At 35.9% G+C, this 16,902-nt stretch overlaps 1 protein-coding gene across 1 annotated transcript in view; it reads right to left on the reverse strand.

Moving 5' to 3' along the window:
• CNTN5 (contactin 5) overlaps positions 1 to 16,902 on the reverse strand; it is a 782,527-nt gene that overhangs the window by 288,563 nt on the left and 477,062 nt on the right. Inside the window, exons 9-10 of the mRNA XM_082683339.1 lie at positions 3,386 to 3,522; positions 1,148 to 1,277 (exon numbers count right to left, since the gene is read on the reverse strand). Coding sequence (XP_082539465.1) covers positions 1,148 to 1,277; positions 3,386 to 3,522 — 267 coding nt within the window. The remainder of the gene's footprint in view (positions 1 to 1,147; positions 1,278 to 3,385; positions 3,523 to 16,902) is intronic.

A 16,902-nucleotide genomic window follows, 5' to 3' on the forward strand; every position in this document is an offset into this window, starting at 1 on the left:
TATAATTGAGATGGGTTAAGAATTGAAAGAAAAGTGAAGGAATTTTATATGACTACAGATAATGATTTTGTTTGCTTAGTAGGAACAGAACTTGTAAGAGGTAATTTTGAAAATATCTCTAGTGAATGAGAAAAAAACATATTTGGGAGTATTTCTGGATAAACTATTAACTAGGTGAAGGCTGAATTAGCTTTCTTTTTTTTAAAGATTTATTTGAGAAAGAGCACAAGCTGGGGAAGGGAGAAGGCCAGCCTCTGCACTGAGTTGGGGAGTCTGAAAGGGGCTTGATCCCAGGACCCTGAAATAATGACCTGAGTTGAAATCAGATGCTTAACCTACTGAGCCACCTGCTGAGTCACCCCGAATTGGCTTTTTAACTCAGAAATATTGGAGCATGAGCTGAGAAGAAAGTACATTTGTATTTGATTAGTTAGGCTGTAGGAGATGGAAATTTGGACTCCTGAGTCTATTTTAGGTGGGTTTATTATAATGTGGAAAAATTCTAAGAGCAAATATTCATAATTCAATAAGTTGACTTACAGTGTGCTACATTTAGCTGATATGTAAATGTTAAATTCCCAGATTCCTGAGATCGTAGGTATTTCTGTTAATATTTGCTTTGGGAATTTTAGTGCAGAACAAGTAGTGGGCTCCTGCTCACTTTGGGTGACATGAGTTATGAACACTTAAGTCTCTCTCTTGTATTACAAACTTCTCAGACCCAAGTTTAGGAAACTAGAATGCTAAAAAGTAAAATTCATTCAGTGGCCCAAACATGCTCAGTTTGGGAAGCCTATTCTATTGGATGGAATCATTGGCTTAAATAGTAAGTACTTAAATAGTACTTAAATAGTAAGGTGCTAGTGTCCTAGCAAGGGTGTAATCCCCTGGGGCACCTGGATGTGGCCTCAGAAAGGCCTTCCTTTTCATGTAAGGATGATAATAGTTGGTACCCAATGATGAGAGGATGCTTTATCTTGGAGTGTTGTCTTGTCTATGATTAGCTGTATGGGTAAATATTAAGCATTTCTTTTCAAGTCATAAAATAGGTTTTTACAATCAGATTGTAAAATTTCAGTATAGGAAGAATTAGAGCATGAAAAGAAGCTACACATTTTTCCCATTTATTTACTTAGAAATTGCATACCTAGAATCTTCAGCTCAGCACTTGCATAAATGGCTCCATATTTATTTTCGGCCAAACACTGATACATTCCAGCATCCGACTGATTCACATGGTGGATCACCAACAATCCATTAACCATCTCAATCCTATTCTGTAACAAAATAAAAAAAAAATAGATATAGAAAGTGAATAAATTACACAGATTTTGCAGTTATTCTTTCCTAGACCAAGGGGGGAAAAAACCTCCAATAAATACAGCTGAGCATTACTTGACAACTTAGCAATATGAATTAACTGTTCATTATTTTATGATAAAATGTCTTTTGTAAATTATAACTATTTCTTGGCCAGAAAAGATATTATAACTGTATATTCCTGTAGTTATTCTTTAAAAAAAAAAAAGATTTTATGTATTTTTTTGACAGAGAGAGATCACAAGTAGGCAGAGAGAAAGAGAGAAAAAGAGGAGGAAGCAGGCTCCCTGCCTAGCAGAGAGCCCGATGCAGGACTTGATCCCAGGACCCTGGGATCATGACCTGAGCCGAAGGCAGAGGCTTAACCCACTGAGCCACCCAGGCACCCCTCCTGTAGTTATTCTTATGAGTTTTAGTTTTAGTTTTAGTTTTGTTTTTATACTGAGCAGGTTTGTTTGGTATACTAGTACAGCTTATGAAGTATAATCAGCAGATGAAGATTTTATTTGACTTCATTTTACAGAAGGAGAAGGGGTTCACATGTGGCCTTTGGTGACAATTGTGACTGTAAGCAAGTAGGACAAAGTTAAAAATAGCCCAAATCAAAACAAGAATCCTTTTATGATGTTAATCTAGTCAGGGATTTGCCTTTTTCTCACTTCCCAACAAATTCAGGAAAGAAACTGCTCTGCAACTGGAGTCTGTATAAAATTATTGGTCAAAGAATATTAACTCCATCATCAGATAAAATATAATACAGAAGCCAAAAAACTGAGCATGTGCAAATTGAGGTCAAGTGAGGCCAAGAGCACATTTCAAAAATGAATTTAAAATTTAAAATGTTGTTAAACAACCAGGTGTCTTGTCTACTTAATGCCAAGCAAATCACTCTTTTAATTTTAGTGAGCAGTGCTTTACCTATCAAAATAGATGCAAGGTAATTTTACACATTTTCAAAATAAACCTATTCACTTTGCAGAAGTGAATTTACTTTACTTTACTTGGATGCTGAAAGTATCTCAAGGTTTATCTGGTATCCTTAGAAAATTAGAGAGAGAGAGACAATGAATCAATGTCTCAGGATTCTCATATCCTCTTTTCTTTAATAGCTCTATAGTTCTTTGTATTTCTGTATTTCTTTAGAGTATTTAGAGTATTGTATTTTCTTTGGGCCTAACTGGTTTTGGAATAATGGAATGTTGGAGCTGGATGGGACTGTGGGAAAGATCTGATACAATCTCTTCATTATACAAAGGGGCAAAATGAACCCCAAAGAAGTAAATGACAGAAAAGAGGCCTTTTGGTAGAGGAAGGATCTGGGCAGAATATATATATTCTGCCCAGATCCTTCCTCTCTCTCTCTCTCTCTCTCTCTCTCTCTCTCTCTCTATATATATATATATATATATATATATATATATATATAAAATTTATTTTCAACTTCATATACCTCCCCTCCATTTTGGTCATACCTAACAAACTATTCTCCCTTTGCCTTCCTTTCTGCAAAGGCCACAATAAAGGAGTTAGCTAAAATTATTACTATTATTTTAAAGTTAAATAGTAATTGATTTAAAAAAACTCATGCAGTAGATTTACTAAAAAGATATTTAAGTCTTTTAAATCCTGCTAAGTAGGATGTCACAGAAAAAAAACTTGTCCAGGATACAGAAAGCTAAGAATCTATTATGCTTTCATTTCTCACTAAAAAAGTGACCTTGGGCAAGTCACTTTACTTCTGGGCCTTAACTCCACCATTTGTAGGGGGACAGCAACAAGGTAGATGATATCTAAAAGTCAGTTAGAAATAGCAATGAATCTATGATAATAATTGATATTTTTCTATGAATTTATAGGATTGAATAAATTTAAAGAAACAATATATTACTTAAAAAAGTAATGAGATAATTTTAAAAAATTATTTTACATCTGTTATATTTCTCACTTAAAATACATTAGAAGGCACAAATAAGAAATGACTTGCCATAAGACGAAAAGAGGTAGTTTGTCCTGTGTGAAATCCTGTTAAATTACACAAGAAAAGGCTAACATTTTCCAATAGTACCTGAGGCAAGAGGGGCACTCCATTCTTCAGCCAACGGTACGTGGGTCGGGGTTTTCCAGTAGCCTTGCATTCCCATCGAAGAGGGCTCCCACTGTCCAGCTGAGTGTCATTCAGTTTTTCCACCCAGTGTGGATAAGCTATAAGAATTTAAGCATTAAAGAAAGATGATTTCATTTCTCAAATACATTACCAAATTCAAATTCATATGGAAGTATTCCTTGCATTAAAAAAAGTATTAGTTCTAATAATTGTATGTATTTGAAAGAAGCACAATATTGCATTTCACACTGAACTCTATGTAAAAGGATATAGCAGTGACAATATTGTGACAATTAAAAACACTTTCATAAGCTAGATCCACTGTATCTTACTGTTTTACAAGTTTATTGCTGTGCCTCCAGTATCTCCAAGGTATCAGATCTTGTTCAGAAGGAAATCAGGTACTTAGAGACATAACTGTTTCTAGGTATTAAGGCAGCATTAGCACAAACTGAAATAATACAACATGTCTATTTGCTGAATAACTGCTTTTTTTAAAAAAAAATTATTTATTTGACAGAGAGAAATCACAAGTAGGCAGAGAGAGAGAGAGGGGAGGAAGCAGGCTCGCCGCGGAGCAGAGAGCCCAACGCGCGTCTGGATCCCAGGATCCTGGGATCATGACCTGAGCCCAAGGCAGAGGCTTTAACCCACTGAGCCACCCAGGCGCCCCAACTGCTTTGTTTTTTTATTTTTGTTTTTCTTAAAAGAACCTGAATGGAATAGGAAAAATAATTTGTAAATTCAAATTCACTTGGAGTAAAGTTTTTCTGTATTTACTAGTATTCTTCAAAGATTTAAAAAAATATTTTCAAAGTTACAAGTGAAAAATTACTTTACCAAGAAATAATGTAATTTAAAAAAAATTATAAGGTACAGAATAATGTCTTTATTGACTAATTTTTTTAAAATAAAAATATTGAAAACCAAGTGACTATTTGTCCACAAATACTCTTTTTGAAACAGCTAAAACAAGAACTATGAAAAAATATTGAACTGAACGAACTCTTTCTCTTTAGCAACCTTTTTGGCATAAACCAATAATATTTTACTTTCTGACAGTGAGGACTTTGATCATTGATTCATTTACCTCATACTATTTTGTCCTTTCTTAGTCTCAGAGGTTCTTAGGGATATAGGAGCATCTATCTTACTTTTTTTCCTTTAAGGAGTATATACTGTGGTTGAAGAAATCTAAAGTCAGTGTCACAGAATATAATAGCACAAGAAAGGAAAGAAGACGCACTAAAGGAAACTGCACATGAATAACAGTTGGTCTGAGGGAGCAGCAGATGTCCAAAAACTAACCAGTTTCAAAGGGAGGAAAAGGAGGAAGAGAAAAAGAACTCTGATTTATTAAATTCTAGTCTTAGGAACTGAGCTACATTATTGATTAATCCCTGGAACATAGATCCTGAAAACAAACATACTTAAATTTATGAATCAGGAAACTTTGGTTCAGAGAGGTTAAAAAAATGTACCCAAGGTCAAACAGTTAATAAGGGATAGTAACCACTTTCAAAATAAGATATTTCTGACTTCAGAAAGCATACAATTCTTTCAATCCATTCCAGCAGATTTAAAAATGAATCAGAAGCATTTATTGCATTCATAATGTGTTTTGCCTTCTACTGGTCTCTAAATGGGAATTTTGTATTTAGTAGCTCATTTGTCTTCTAGGCAATATAGTCTGGTTTTTAAAGAGCCTTACTTTGGCATAGTCAGAATTTGTAGGCCTTTGAACAACTCTGTGATTCAACTTCAAGTCTAGGAGCTGTCATGCAAAAATCTTACCAGGGAGGGCTTCAAATATTAAATCTGACTTTTGTGGCTGGTTCCTAAAATCATTTCTTTTATAATTTTCTGTCATAATGCTAAAAATACTGATAAGAATGGTAAGATACGAAAGCAATATTAAACTCTACTTTCTCATTAGGACTTTCTGTGTACTTTCCTACTCTACTTTGCCAGTTTATTTCATTCTACTCATGACCCTTGTAATCCAAGTATACAGATGTGCTGTCTCCCAAGCACACCCTGTATCTTCGTCAAATTTTTAAATCCATGTGGAATGTTCTGCTTCTCTTGTCTCTTTTAGTTTTACTAATAATTCAAAGTTTAGTCTAAATTACATAGTGTTTATTAACTCTAAACTCAAAAGGGAGTCATCTGTACCATCTTTGGGTATGTTTAGTTACTCCTGTTGATGACTTAAACATCTATTGGGTTTTTAACTTGTTTATGGTTTGGCACCCCATCTAGATAGCAAGATCATCAAGAGCAAAGTTGACATGACATATACACTTATTTTAGACATAACTGACCTACATATAAAATTAATTATAGGATATTGGTTAGTTATACATGTATATTTTTATGTTTTTGTTTTAGGTTAGTTATATTTGCCTTGTTTCTTTGTGTACTAAAATGGGAGTTAAAAAGAAATTGAAAAGAGAACTAAAAAAGTTACTCAAATGAAAAATTAAGAGAGAAATAATTATTGAAATAAAAATATATTGTATCATCTAGGCAATAAAAAAAATTAGAAATTAAGTCAACATTTCTTCAAACATATTTGGATTACTCTACAATACTAGCCTAATTTAGAGTCTTGATTCCAAAATGAATTTGTCATAGGAACCAACAATTGATAAATGAAACTAAAAGGAAATAATTCTGCTTCCTTTCAGCAACTATTTATTGGACACCACTAATGGTGCAAAGCTTAACACTGAGGATAACAATATGTTACAATGTGTGTTTGCTGTCAGCTCAGTCTAGTAGACGAGACAGACATTGAATTAAAATACTCAGATTCACTCTACCAGCAATTCTACAAATAAAAATGGTCTTTTATACTTCCCCTAGAATTAAACACACAATCAAAACACTAGTAACTTCTTGATCTATCTTTTGTTAGGCCACCTTTTTTAGGGGGTAAAAGAATGGGACTTTAAACACCTAAACACCATTACACTCTCACCAGATGCATTGCATATTGGCAACAATTTATGTAATACATTTGAGCTTCAGATCAGTCTCCAGGATACATTTTTAAAAACAGTAAGCAGATGTACATAAAGAAACTCTTGCTTATTATCTCTTGTCATTAGAAAATCTCAAAACCCCTATTGATAAAACCTAATTGTAATTGGTCTCCTTCATTACTCCTGTATTTTTAAGTGTTGAAGAGTTAACATATTTAATCACATAAATCATTTTTAATATTAGGACTCTCAGCTGTGAGGGGTAAAATGGTATATTGGAAAGATAATACAGTTGGGGGTAAATGTAGGTTCAAATCCAATGCTACCCTGCTCTTGCTCTAATATGTGATCATGAATGTATTACTTTAATGAGTATAATCTGTAAGCCATAGATGATAATTCCTATTTCAATGGGCTACTATGATGATATATTGGTTATAAATATTGGTTACTTTACTTCCTCAATCTATTGCTCATGCATTAACATGAACTTCATTTTCTATCAACTGGGAATATACATCATAACAGTGAAATTCAAGGTGACATACATTCTCCAAAGAAATAGGACTGAAAAAATTTTCTTTGTGTATACAAGTTTCAATCCATAATATACAATTTTGTATTATCTTCTATGGTAAATATTTAGTGTATTTTAGTGGCTAAAAATTTTTTTTAAGATTTTACTTATTTATTTGAGAGAGAGAGAGAGAGGGAGGGAAATAGAACAAGCACAGGGGAGAGGCAGAGGAACAAGAAGATTCCCTGCTGACTGTAGAGGAGCCCAGGACCTGAGATAATAATCTGAGCCAAAGTCAGATACTTAACCGACTGAGCCACTTAGGTGCCCCAGTAGCTAAAATACTTTTAAAATCATGCTTAATACAGAAAAACACAGCTCCAGAGAAAAGAAAAAAACAGAGAATGAGAACTAATGGTGAGGATTTTTATTTTTCTCTAATATTAATAAAAGATGAGTAAATAGGAATTAACTACTCTCCATCAGTTCTTATCTCATACCTTAGCTCAGCTCAATATTTTCCTGAGAGGTAGTATGTTTAGTTGGATATAATTCTGATATTATTGCCAGTTCTAAGTTGGAATCTGGTTTTATAGCTTATTATTATTGGGACATGGAGTAATAAGCTCCTTAACCTTTCTAGGCCTTGGTTTCCCCACCTGTCAATCAGGAATGCTAATTTCTAAGAGTTATTGTAAATTAGTACATGAAAAGTACCTAGTAGCTGCAATAGTGTCCAAAACAAGTTCCTGGCAACTGTTTGTTCCCTTCATTAGTCCGTTAATCTCCCCTCACTTTAATTTCTTTATTTATTTTTCATGGTACAAAATTATTTTATATGCACATCAGTACAGAAACACACAGATCTTATAGCTCATCCTTTAGAACTATAAGAGCCAAGTGAAAAGTCAATACAGAGACTTATTTTCACATATATATGTGTGTAATGCATAATATATTATATATGCAATATATATTACATCTATGCAATATATATTTTATTGTATTATGATATATATATTGTAATATATATTACAAATATGTGTGTATATATACACACATATATATATTACACATTAAGAATTGAACTATTACATTTTTTCTTCTTTCTAGATTTGTGACATCCATGTTTCCTGGTCAGTAATGTTCTATCAAACATGTACTAAATCAAAGCAGACAGATGAATAGTAAAACTTTGTTCTCTCCTACTAGTGCTGAGCTAGACCAGTGGAACACCATCTGACAGGATGAGGAACTGTAGAGCCTCTATCCCCCCAAAAAACCTAATGAACTGATTTATACAGAAAGGGTTTTAACAAACCTTTGGAAACACAACATACTATGAGAAAGGAATGGCTTTTATCCTGGACTATGCTTTTAGTACAGCATATGCATAAATTCATATTTGTCCCAGTAAAAGAGAAACAGCATCATAGAAAGCATTTTTTTTTCCATAGTACTAACAGCTAAAAAGCACAGAGAACATAATACTCTGATCTTTGGTGAATAATCCTGGAATTCTGAGAGTATATATGCTAGGTTTGCCTGATTATTCATCTATAAAAATATTTTCTTCTTTTTTTTTTTTTTTAATTATTGAGAGAGCATGAGTGATTAGTGGGTGAGGGAGAAGAGAGAGAATCTTAAGCAGGCTCCACGTTCAGTGAGGAGCCCAAAACGGGGGTTGATCTCACTCCTGAGACAATAACCTAAACCAAAACCAAGAATTGGCTGCTTAATGAACTGGGCCATGCAGGTGCCCTCCAAAAATTCTTAAAAGAGATTTATAGAAATAGTGGGACTACCTCAAGACCAGGATCAGTATACTATTGAAGAACTACAAATGTAGACTAGGAATTGACTTTAATGTCTAGCTTTAAGTAAAGGACAGCTCTCTCAGTTGATTGCTAAAGCCAAAACTAGCTGTGATAGAAGATGCTTCAGAAGTCTCAAGAGGGGCAGCTGGCTTGAGTAACACCCTTGACAAATCTCCCAAATAGTCAAAAACACCTTTGAGACTGCAAGACTGAAACTGAAAGCTGTGAGAGCACAAAAAACCAGGTGGGACATGCGGAGCCTGCTGGGCCAAAGACCATTAAGATGGTGGGTTCTTTCAAATGCTGACATACCAACATTGTACACTGGAAAAGGGGCCTTGGGTAGAATGATGGACCTGGGGTTGTTCCAGAGGATCTTGACTCAAAAGAGGCTTCTGAGAAAGGCATCTACTCAAGGAGGAGGACTAGGATTACTGAACACAAGAAAGTGCTTCAGGAGAAACAAGTCTCAGGGAGAGTCAGGTGATTGTCTTTTGACCCATCAATACTTAACATTAATAAAGAGTTGCAGAATAAAGACAGTCTTTCCAGTATGTAATTCTTTCACATTAGCCAAAACCTCTCCCAATCTATTGGGCAACACTGAGAAAGATGTCATTGCCTGCAGGTGGGATCTAGGGTTGTGAATATTTCTGGGAAACTGTTATAGAAGATGATTTACACAACAAAGCCACCATCAAACTGTTGCTTAAATCCAATCCCCTTCCTTCTTTTAAAGCCCTGTAGTACTCCCTTTGATCCCCAAACCAGACAAGGATCCCATCAAAAAAGAGAATTACAGACCAATATCCTTGATGAACACAGTTGCAAAAATTCTCAACAAAATACTAGCCAATAGAATCCAACAGTACATTAAAAGGATTATTCACCACGACCAAGTGGGATTTATTCCAGGGCTGCAAGTTTGGTTCAACATCCGCAAATCAATCAATGTGATACAATACATTAATAAAAGAAAGAACAAGAACCATGATACTCTCCATAGATGCTGAAAAAGCATTTGACAAAGTACAGCATCCCTTCCTGATCAAAACTCTTCAAAGTGTAGAGATAGAGGGCACAAACCTCAATATTATTAAAGCCATCTATGAAAAACCCACCGCAAATATCATTCTCAATGGAGAAGAACTGAGCTTCTCTGCTAAGGTCAGGAAGACGGCAGGGATGTCCATTATAACACCCCTGCTATTCAACATAGTACTAGAAGTCCTAGCCTCAGCCATCAGACAACAAAAAGAAATTAAAGGCATCCAAATCAACAAAGAAGAAGTCAAACTACTACTCTTCACAGATTATATGATCCTATATGTGGAAAACCCAAAAGACTCCGCTACATGGGAGTCTTTGTACAGGAACTTGTACAGAAATTCAGTAAAGTGTCAGGATACAAAATCAATACACAGAAATCAGTTGCATTTCTTTACACCAACAATAAGACAGAAGAAAGAGAAATTAAGGAGTCCATACAATTTACAATTGCACCCAAACCATAAGATACCTAGGAATAGACCTAACCAAAGAGGCAAAGAATATATACTGAGAAAACTATAAAGTACTCATAAATGAAATTGAGGAAGACAAAAAGAAATGGAAAAATGTTCCATGCTCCAGGATTGGAAAAACAAATATTGTGAAAATGTCTATGCTACCTAAAGCAATCTGCACATTTAATGCAATCCCTATCAAAATCCCATCCATTCTTTTTTTCAAAGAAATGGAACAAATAATCCTAAAATTTATATGGAACCAGAAAAGACCTTGAATAGCCAAAGGAATATTGAAAAAGAAAGCCAAAATTGGTGGCATCACAATTCCGGACTTCAAGCTCTATTACAAAGCTGTTATCATCAAGACAGCATGGTACCAGCATAAAAACAGACACATAGATCAATGGAAGAGAATAGAGAGCCCAGAAATAGACCCTCAACTCTATGGTCAACTAATCTTCGACAAAGCAGGAAAGAATGTCCAATGGAAAAAAGACAGCCTCTTCAACAAATGGTGTTTGGAAAATTGGACAGCCACATGCAGAAAAATGAAACTGGACTTTTTCCTTACACCACACATGAAAATAGACACAAAATGGATGAAGGACCTCAACGTGAGAAAGGAATCCATCAAAATCCTTGAGGAGAACACAGGCAGCAACCTCTTTGACCTCAGCCACAGCAACTTATTCCTAGGAACATCGACAAAGGCAAGGGAAGCAAGGGCAAAAATGAGCTATTGGGATTTCATCAATATCAAAAACTTTTGCACAGTAAAGGAAACAGCAACACCAAAAGACAATTGACAGAATGGGAGAAGATATTTGCAAAGGACATATCAGATAAGGGGCTATTGTCCAAAATCTGTAAAGAGCTTAGCAAACTCAACATCCAAAGAACAAATAATCCAATCAAGAAATGGGTAGAGGACATGAACAGACATTTCTGCAAAGAAGACATCCAGATGGCCAACAGACACATGAAAAAGTGCTCCATATCACTCGGCATCAGGGAAATACAAATAAGAACCACAATGAGATACCACCTCACATCAGTCAGAATGGCTAAAAATATCAAGTCAGGAAATGACAGATTCTGGCAAGGATGCAGAGAAAGGGGAACCCTCCTACACTCTTGGTGGGAATGCAAGCTGGTGCAACCACTCTGGAAAACAGCATGGAGGTTCCTCAAAAAGTTGAAAATAGAGCTACCCTATGACCCAGCAATTGCAATACTGGGTATCTACCCTAAAGATACAAACGTAGTGATCCGACGGGACACATGCACCTGAATGTTTATGGCAGCAATGTCCACAATAGCCAAACTATGGAAAGAACCTAGCTGTCCATCAACAGATGAATGGATAAAGAAGTTGTGGTACATATACCCAATGGAATACTATGCAGCCATCAAAAGAAATGAAATCTTGCCATTTGCGACAACATGGATGGAACTAGAGGGTATTATGCTTAGTGAAATAAGTCAATCAGAGAAGACAACTATCATATTATCTCCCTGATATGAGGAAGTGGAGATGCAACATGGGGGATTTGGGTGGTAGGGAAAGAATAAATTAAACAAGATGGGATCGAGAGGGAGACAAACCATAAGAGATTCTTAATGTCACAAAACAAACTGAGGGTGACGGGGGGGATGGGGGTAGGGAGAGGGGGGTGGAGATATGGACATTGGGGAGGGTATGTGATATGGTGAGTGCTGTGAAGTGTGTAAACCTGGTGATTCACAAACCTGTGCCCCTGGGGCTAATAATACATTATATGTTTATTTTTAAAAAATGCTCTGTAGTCCTGAAACTTTGTTTAAAAGCTAGAAAATCTGAAAGTGTGAACAGCATGCAATGTACATCAGCCACTTAATCTTTATGGTGCTGTAAACTTGTGAAAGCTGCCATGTTAAATCCAAGAATCTGCTCTGATAGCTGTTCTTCAAAATACTTCCCTACCAAAGAGATAGATTCATTAAAAATAGGCATATAGGTGATTTTATTCTTTCCTGTCTTCAAACTCCTGGTAGAATGAGACTGTGAAATCTGAAATATCCAACCACAGCATCACATGCTGGGTCAGAGGCGGAAGATGACAGTGTAAGGCTCTCATCCTCTAAGGGGTCCCTCACTGCCATGGTCTCAGCATTTGCATTCATGCACAGGGCAAGCAGGTCTGTCTGCCTCCTATTGCACCCATGGCCCAATCTCCTCGGTGCTCCATAGACACCAGATGGCCCAGCAGGGTAGCATCTGCCCAGGTTGGAGGCTTCAGGCTCCCTGCAGGGGGCCATAGGTTTGCTGGGCCCCACATCTGTGCATGTGTTGCTCGTTACCTGACTAGCATCTGGTCTTCACAGTTTACCTTGAAGAATGGTGTGTATATCTAAGCACTAATCATTATAATAGCATAGAGTTATAAAAATTATCCACTATGTGCTGGGCATAATGCTTAATGATGGGAAAAATAGGAAAAATAACAAACCAAACAAAAGTAGTCTTTGTCTTGGAAAAACTTTTTATCAAATTGCAGACATTGGCAGGTATTAAAATTTGTGAGGGCACTCTCCAGAGATTTTACAAAAATAAGGAAATCTATAACACTGCACTGCAATGAAAATAAAGCTGTGTTCCTTATTGGATATTTAGTACAATGCAATGTAATTTTCTCTTAAAAGTCTTGGTTACAGGTATATATTAATACTGATATATTTCTAGTCTAAATTGTCAATACAATCATCAGTGATTTTAGTGACAGTGTCCTTACCAACAGGGTGACAAATTACTAGTTGATGGAGCACATGATATATATTTAAACTCATAGATCATGCATCTTTATCTAATATTTTTCGGTATTCAAAGTACCTCCTGTTGAGAGCTCCTTATATATAAAATTGTTTAAAATTATTTGAGCTTCCTTCCTTCCTTCCTTATTTCCTTTTTCCCTCCTTACTTCTTTCTTCCTTTGTTTTCTCATTCTTTTCATTTTAATTGAGAACTTTAACAAGGAACGTTCAATTTACATTGGAAATATAGATCCTGGATTTATGTTATTATTTTTTTAAGATTTTATTTATTTGACAGAGATCACAAGTAGGCAGAGAGGCAGGCAGAGAGAGAGTGGGGAAAGCAGTCTCCCCACCCAGCAGAAAGCCTGATGCAGGGCTCAATCCCAGGACTCTGAGATCATGACCCAAGCTGAAGTCAGAGGTCTCAACCCACTGAGCCACCCAGGCACCCCGGACTATAATATATTTTAAACAAAAGACTATTTAATAGATTAAATATGCAGTTTTTCTAAGTTTCAATTATTACTAAAATTTTGTGGTTTTTAAAAGATTTATGTATTTGAGAGAGAGAAAAAGAGAGAGAGCACACATGCAAGCCGGGGTGTGGGACAAAGGGGGAGGGAGAGAGAGGAAAGAAGCAGACTCCTCGCTGAGTGTGGAGTTCCATGTTCCTTGTGGTTTGATCTCTAGAACATGAGATCATGACCTGAGCTGAAACCAAGAGTCTGAGGTTTAACCAACTGAGCCACCCAGGTGCCCCTAAAACTTTGGTTTTTGCTAATTTATTTTTTTCCTTTTCACGAGTATTGTTTCCAATTTTATTTATTTATTTAACAGAGAGAGGTCATACGTAGGCAGAGAGGCAGGCAGAGAGAGAGAGGAGGAAGCAGGCTCCCTGCTGAGCAGAGTGCCTGATGCGGGGCTCTATCCCAGGACCCTGAGAACATGACCTGAGCCGAAGACAGAGGCTTTAACCCCCTGAGCCAGCCAGGTGCCCTTTCGTGAGTATTGTTATTTGAATATATTGGCTAAATAAGACACATAGCTTCACCTTAATTTTTATTATTTTACTGCCATGGACTTCTTCATGTTGTGCCATTTGTTGCATTATTTTTATAATATACATTTTGAATTATAAATAATAAAATATATGGTTTAAATTTATGCCTACTACCTATATTACCACTTATTTTGTAATGATTTGACCAAAAAAATGAGACTAGAAAGATTGAACGTTTGCCTTGGAAGCTTGACCCATCCATTGAATAACATCTAACTGATCATGTAAAATATTCCCGTAATTACACTTTCCAAAAGAAAGTGAGCCACAGGAAACACCCTATGTTTTTAGTACTCTGTGAATATTGACCATTTGGATAAAAAGTATCAGGCTCTAGTTCTTCCAATAGGTGAAGACCAGGTGTTAGAGCTTCCAACAGAAATCCATTCCCCTGAAAGGAGAACATTCTAATGCCAAACCATGGATTTAGTGGAATATTCATGTATCATACTACTCTGTATCAGCTGCCAGTCAAGTGGAAATGCTAGCCAAGATTCTTCTACAGAGTTTGACAGGTGAGGACTGAATATGTAATAATCAAGATACTTCTCAAACTGAAAGAGAGATTGTTGTAACTGTCCCAGTGGTACTGACATTAACTGGGATTATCCAGGCAAAACAGGAGCAGAGTAGAAAACTACCCTAAATATGGGCTACAGTGAAAGGCCAAATTCTTCCAGATACCTTCCCAAACTGTCAGAAATATGTACCGGAGTAGCAAGCTGGTCCAGTTTCTTTTTCTAGTCTACAATCTTGATTATTTTCTATCAAAAATGATGCATGCTTTGGGCAGGTTTGTCCTTACCTGATTGGCCTATAGTGTACATCAAATTGTGTGGGACAAGGAGAGCCATACCTTGTTTCTAAGTAGCATACTCTCTTAAAGTAAGCCAGTAGTATTGAGTGAAATCATTTTTTCCCCATTTTTCTGGAAATAATTATTGCTGCTATGAATCAAATAGCTGGAGTGGTGAGTGGTGCAAGTAGAGTAGGGCCATATAGAAACTTCTGTCTCAAACTGTGAATCACATTACAGTTAGGTGTGGGCCATTTTTCACCACACAGAAAGATTTGTAACTTCCCAGACTAACAGGCACTCCTTGCATTTTTTTTAAAAGATTTTATTTATTAATTTGACAGAGAGAGAGATCACAAGCAGGTAGAGAGAAAGGGGGAAGCAGGCTCCCAGCTGAGCAGAGAGCCTGATGCAGGGCTTGCTTCCAGGACCCTGAGATCATGACCTGAGCCAAAGGTAGAGGCTTAACCCACTGAACCACCCAGGTGCCCCACTCATTGAATTTTTTGTGTTCTGAGTAGTAATGTTCTGGTTGAACACCTTTCAGTATCAGATTTTTATCTGTAGAGATAAAATAGTATCTATCACTTTTGAGGATAAACTGATATTATATGAATGTTATTAATATGATTCAAATCAAATCAAATCAAACTGATGTGATCTGTATGTTAATTATTGTTCACTGGGATACAGAAGCAACATTTTTTTCATATGGCTAGACAGTTTACTTAATTATATAATAAGAAATCATGAACAGTTTGCTTTGTGAATTTCTTCAAACTACCATACCCATGGCCTAAAAATAAACAAACCAGTGCTAGTGTTTCAATCTGGCAAACTTCTAAATGACTGTTTCTTTTCCATGACGCTTTTCCCTCTTTAGCTTTTAAAGAATGGTTTAAATCCTTTGGAAAGCTTTCCCTGAATCAGCCCATTAGAATGCAGTAGACTCTACTCCTTTGCACTTGCCTTTATCACAGCAGGCAGCATGCTCTGCTCTAATGTGGGGTTTGTTTTTCATCTAATCCAATGAACCACAAGTTCCTTGAAAGCTCTGCTGCTAGTATGTCGAGCAATAATATACACTTAATAACCATTATTTGAATAAATGAACTTATGAAATGTGCATGGTAGATTCAATAAGGTTGGACTGCTGAAATCCTAAAGGAGATATTAGAGATAAGGGAAGAAAGGTCACACTGAATTCAGATATTAATATTTTAAGCAATTCTTTAAAAGTTCTTTTGAAGGACATTAGGCTTTTAGGAGAACTGATCTTGAGATGCAATGACAGTTGTAGTTGCTTGGTGGATTCAGCCAAATACGTAAGTTGGATAATTTTATCTTGAAAGCATCTGAATTTTCTTATAACAATGTTCTGCATTATAGTATTCCTCTTTTTTGTTTGTTTGTTTGTTTGTTTTTTACTGTCTTCATTTAGGAAATAAGAATACTATCACCTGCTCATTATGCATAATACATACTATAAAAGCAAATATGAAAAGTAGATACAATTTATGACCCTTTGCAGTAAAGATGAGATTGTAGGTATTTTTGAAGTAGATTCTCCCAGTTCTTGCACACAACCTGGTTGGCTCTTTGGCATTTTGGACAACTTAAGTGGTTGTAGGCTGTAGAGGCTATTTATCTTTTAGATGTATTAATTTAAGCCAGGGGTCAGCAAAGAGTTCTTTTGTAAAGGACCAGATAGCAAATATTCTAGACTTTGCAAATCACCTACTTAATTCTGTCTTAACTATTTTATTCTGCCACAAAAGTGCAAAGGTGACATAGACAATATGTAAACAAATGGGTGTGGCTGCATTCCAAAAAATTTTATTTACAAAAAAGTGATTGTTGAACAGGATTTGGTTCATGGGCAATAGATTACAACTCCTGACTCAGGCCAGGGGCAAGAATAAATTAACAAAGGTTACAAGATTTTTAAGTTATCAAAGAATGGCTTTGGTACCAGGAAAACATCTTATTTGTAAGTATAT

This window comes from Mustela nivalis (assembly GCF_964662115.1).
Source record: "Mustela nivalis genome assembly, chromosome: 9".
NCBI lineage: Eukaryota > Metazoa > Chordata > Mammalia > Carnivora > Mustelidae > Mustela > Mustela nivalis.